The sequence below is a fragment of the Pygoscelis adeliae genome, unplaced genomic scaffold (assembly GCF_000699105.1).
Source record: "Pygoscelis adeliae isolate BGI_AS28 unplaced genomic scaffold, ASM69910v1 Scaffold6, whole genome shotgun sequence".
NCBI classification, from domain to species: domain Eukaryota; kingdom Metazoa; phylum Chordata; class Aves; order Sphenisciformes; family Spheniscidae; genus Pygoscelis; species Pygoscelis adeliae.
In genome coordinates, this window is record NW_008825075.1 from 4,610,411 (window position 1) to 4,612,574 (window position 2,164).

Sequence of the window (2,164 nt, forward strand, 5' to 3'; positions counted from 1 at the left end):
GTGACTACAGAGATAGTCTCTTCCCAAGATTTGTAACAAACTTGTCCAACAAGAAACAAAGAATCTCCAGAAACTCCTTAAATGGGAACATCCATTGTGATTGGTTGCTGGGAGCTAGAGAAATTGGTTCTCCTCAGCATCCTTACAGGAAAGGAATGGATTATCCCAGACAATTAATCAGGTTTTAGCATTGTTTCTTAAATAAATCTTAGATACTCAGGCAGGGAAAAGGAGGGAGAGATTAGGTTTCTCAAAGAAAAACCTGAGGTGAAAAAATGTACATAATTCTGAAAAGAGGGAGAGCAAAGATCAAAGGGAGCTTCCCTTCAAGCATAAGGTATTAGATACTACAAGCAAGGATTTTTGCACTGATGCACTCATTCCGACTTGGACAGTACACTATGTGCTCTTCTATCTAGAGTTATAATAAGGATAACATAGCTGGGAGTTCACCAGTAATAATCTTTTAGCAAGAGGTTTGTATGGGGCACACAGGGGAAGCAAGGTAAACCACAGGCTTGATCTTCCTGCCATGGAAATCAATTGCAGAACTCCTAGAGTGAAGTAAGTCTCCGTCGAAGCTGCTGTGAATTTTGCCATGGATTTCAGTACTTGAATTTCACTCCTTTTGCCTACAAAGGAGTCAGTTCTTAGCCTTAAGAGACGCAGTGAGAATGCAAACATTTTGCTTCATGGTAAATCTGAATGATTGGATTTCAATAGGAGTTGGCCTCATAACTGATATTTGTGCCTTTGAAGAAGGAAGTGACTGGCAAAATCATTTCAATCAATGTATAAATAGAAATATATACACTTGGGCATGCTTGGATGCTCACAATTTTCTTAATTAATTTCTCTCTCCCATTTTATGTTGTTGTGTTGCCTCTTTAATGATGTCTTGCTGAAGTTAGCTTTTTTTTTTTTTACCACATCTGTCAAAATAAAAATATTGACAGAACAGGAGAGAAAAGATAGAGCACATTATAATGAACAACAAGCCTTTTTCCAGTTCAGTGAGAGACTTTAGCATGGAACTGAAAGGGGGTAAATAGTTATGTAAAATAACACTGCTTACAGATAAGTAGAACATCTTCCTGGGGATGCCACTAATATTGTGTCTGTCACATAGGCAGCAGCCTGAGATATGATATGACAAGTCTGTAATTTAATGTGCCATCTCATAACAGTAAATATTTGTACTGGGCAAAGTTTACTTATTACACAGGGATTGTTTTGTTCTTTAGGCTGTGGGGTTTTTTTAATAAGAATTTCCATCACAGTCAGTACCTTACTTGTGAATTCCCCCTCTTTAATTTTCATGTTTTCAGGCGTTATTAAAACTGCTTTGCTAAACATGGACCGTGAAAACAGGGAGCAATACCAAGTGGTCATCCAGGCTAAGGACATGGGAGGCCAGATGGGCGGATTATCAGGAACCACCACCGTGAACATCACACTGACTGACGTAAACGACAATCCGCCTCGCTTCCCCCAGAGTATGGAATAATTACATTCTATGTCTTTACAGTAAAATGGACAAAAATTGGTATTTTTTTTTTCACCTCAGATATTGTTTCTGCTGTCATGAACTTACTGAGTATCAGACTTCCTTTAAGAAAGAAAAAGACAACACACAAGCAAGCAATAGGATCATGCTAAGGTTAATTGCAATAACTGGGAAACATATCTTTAATATTTTTGCTCCAGTTGCAGTAAATAGTCTGAGAGGTAAATTAATGTACAGAAACATTAATTTTCCTACCCATTAAATAGCTTTGACTGATATAATCTATATTTCTTGATCAATATTATTTCTATTAGACCTTGTCATTGACTGCGTTTTAAGATATCTGTTCTAATCTAACATATTTCAGTTTTGAAACATATTTAAGTACGTAAAATGATCCCAAGAGCAATTCTATCAAAATGAATACTTACACCCAGGAAGCATTTGCCTCAATGGATTTTCCTACATTCTTTGCATACAGAAACAAAACCACGTACATAAACATACCAGATATTTCTCTCTATTTTCCTTCCCCTGTCTCAGATCATTCGGTAGATACCTGTGTGATATTTAAGGGCATCACTTGAGCCAGATCTCTTGGAAAGTAATTTCTGTTAATGACCACTCATGGCCATAAGTGATTCAAAGTGATTCAGC

The 2,164-nt window shown here is 37.1% G+C and overlaps 1 protein-coding gene across 1 annotated transcript in view; it reads left to right on the forward strand.

The window, feature by feature from the left end:
• The window catches only part of CDH6 (cadherin 6, type 2, K-cadherin (fetal kidney)), a 49,028-nt gene that overhangs the window by 27,202 nt on the left and 19,662 nt on the right, over positions 1–2,164 (forward strand). The window contains exon 4 of the mRNA XM_009326680.1: positions 1,329–1,496. Coding sequence (XP_009324955.1) covers positions 1,329–1,496 — 168 coding nt within the window. The remainder of the gene's footprint in view (positions 1–1,328; positions 1,497–2,164) is intronic.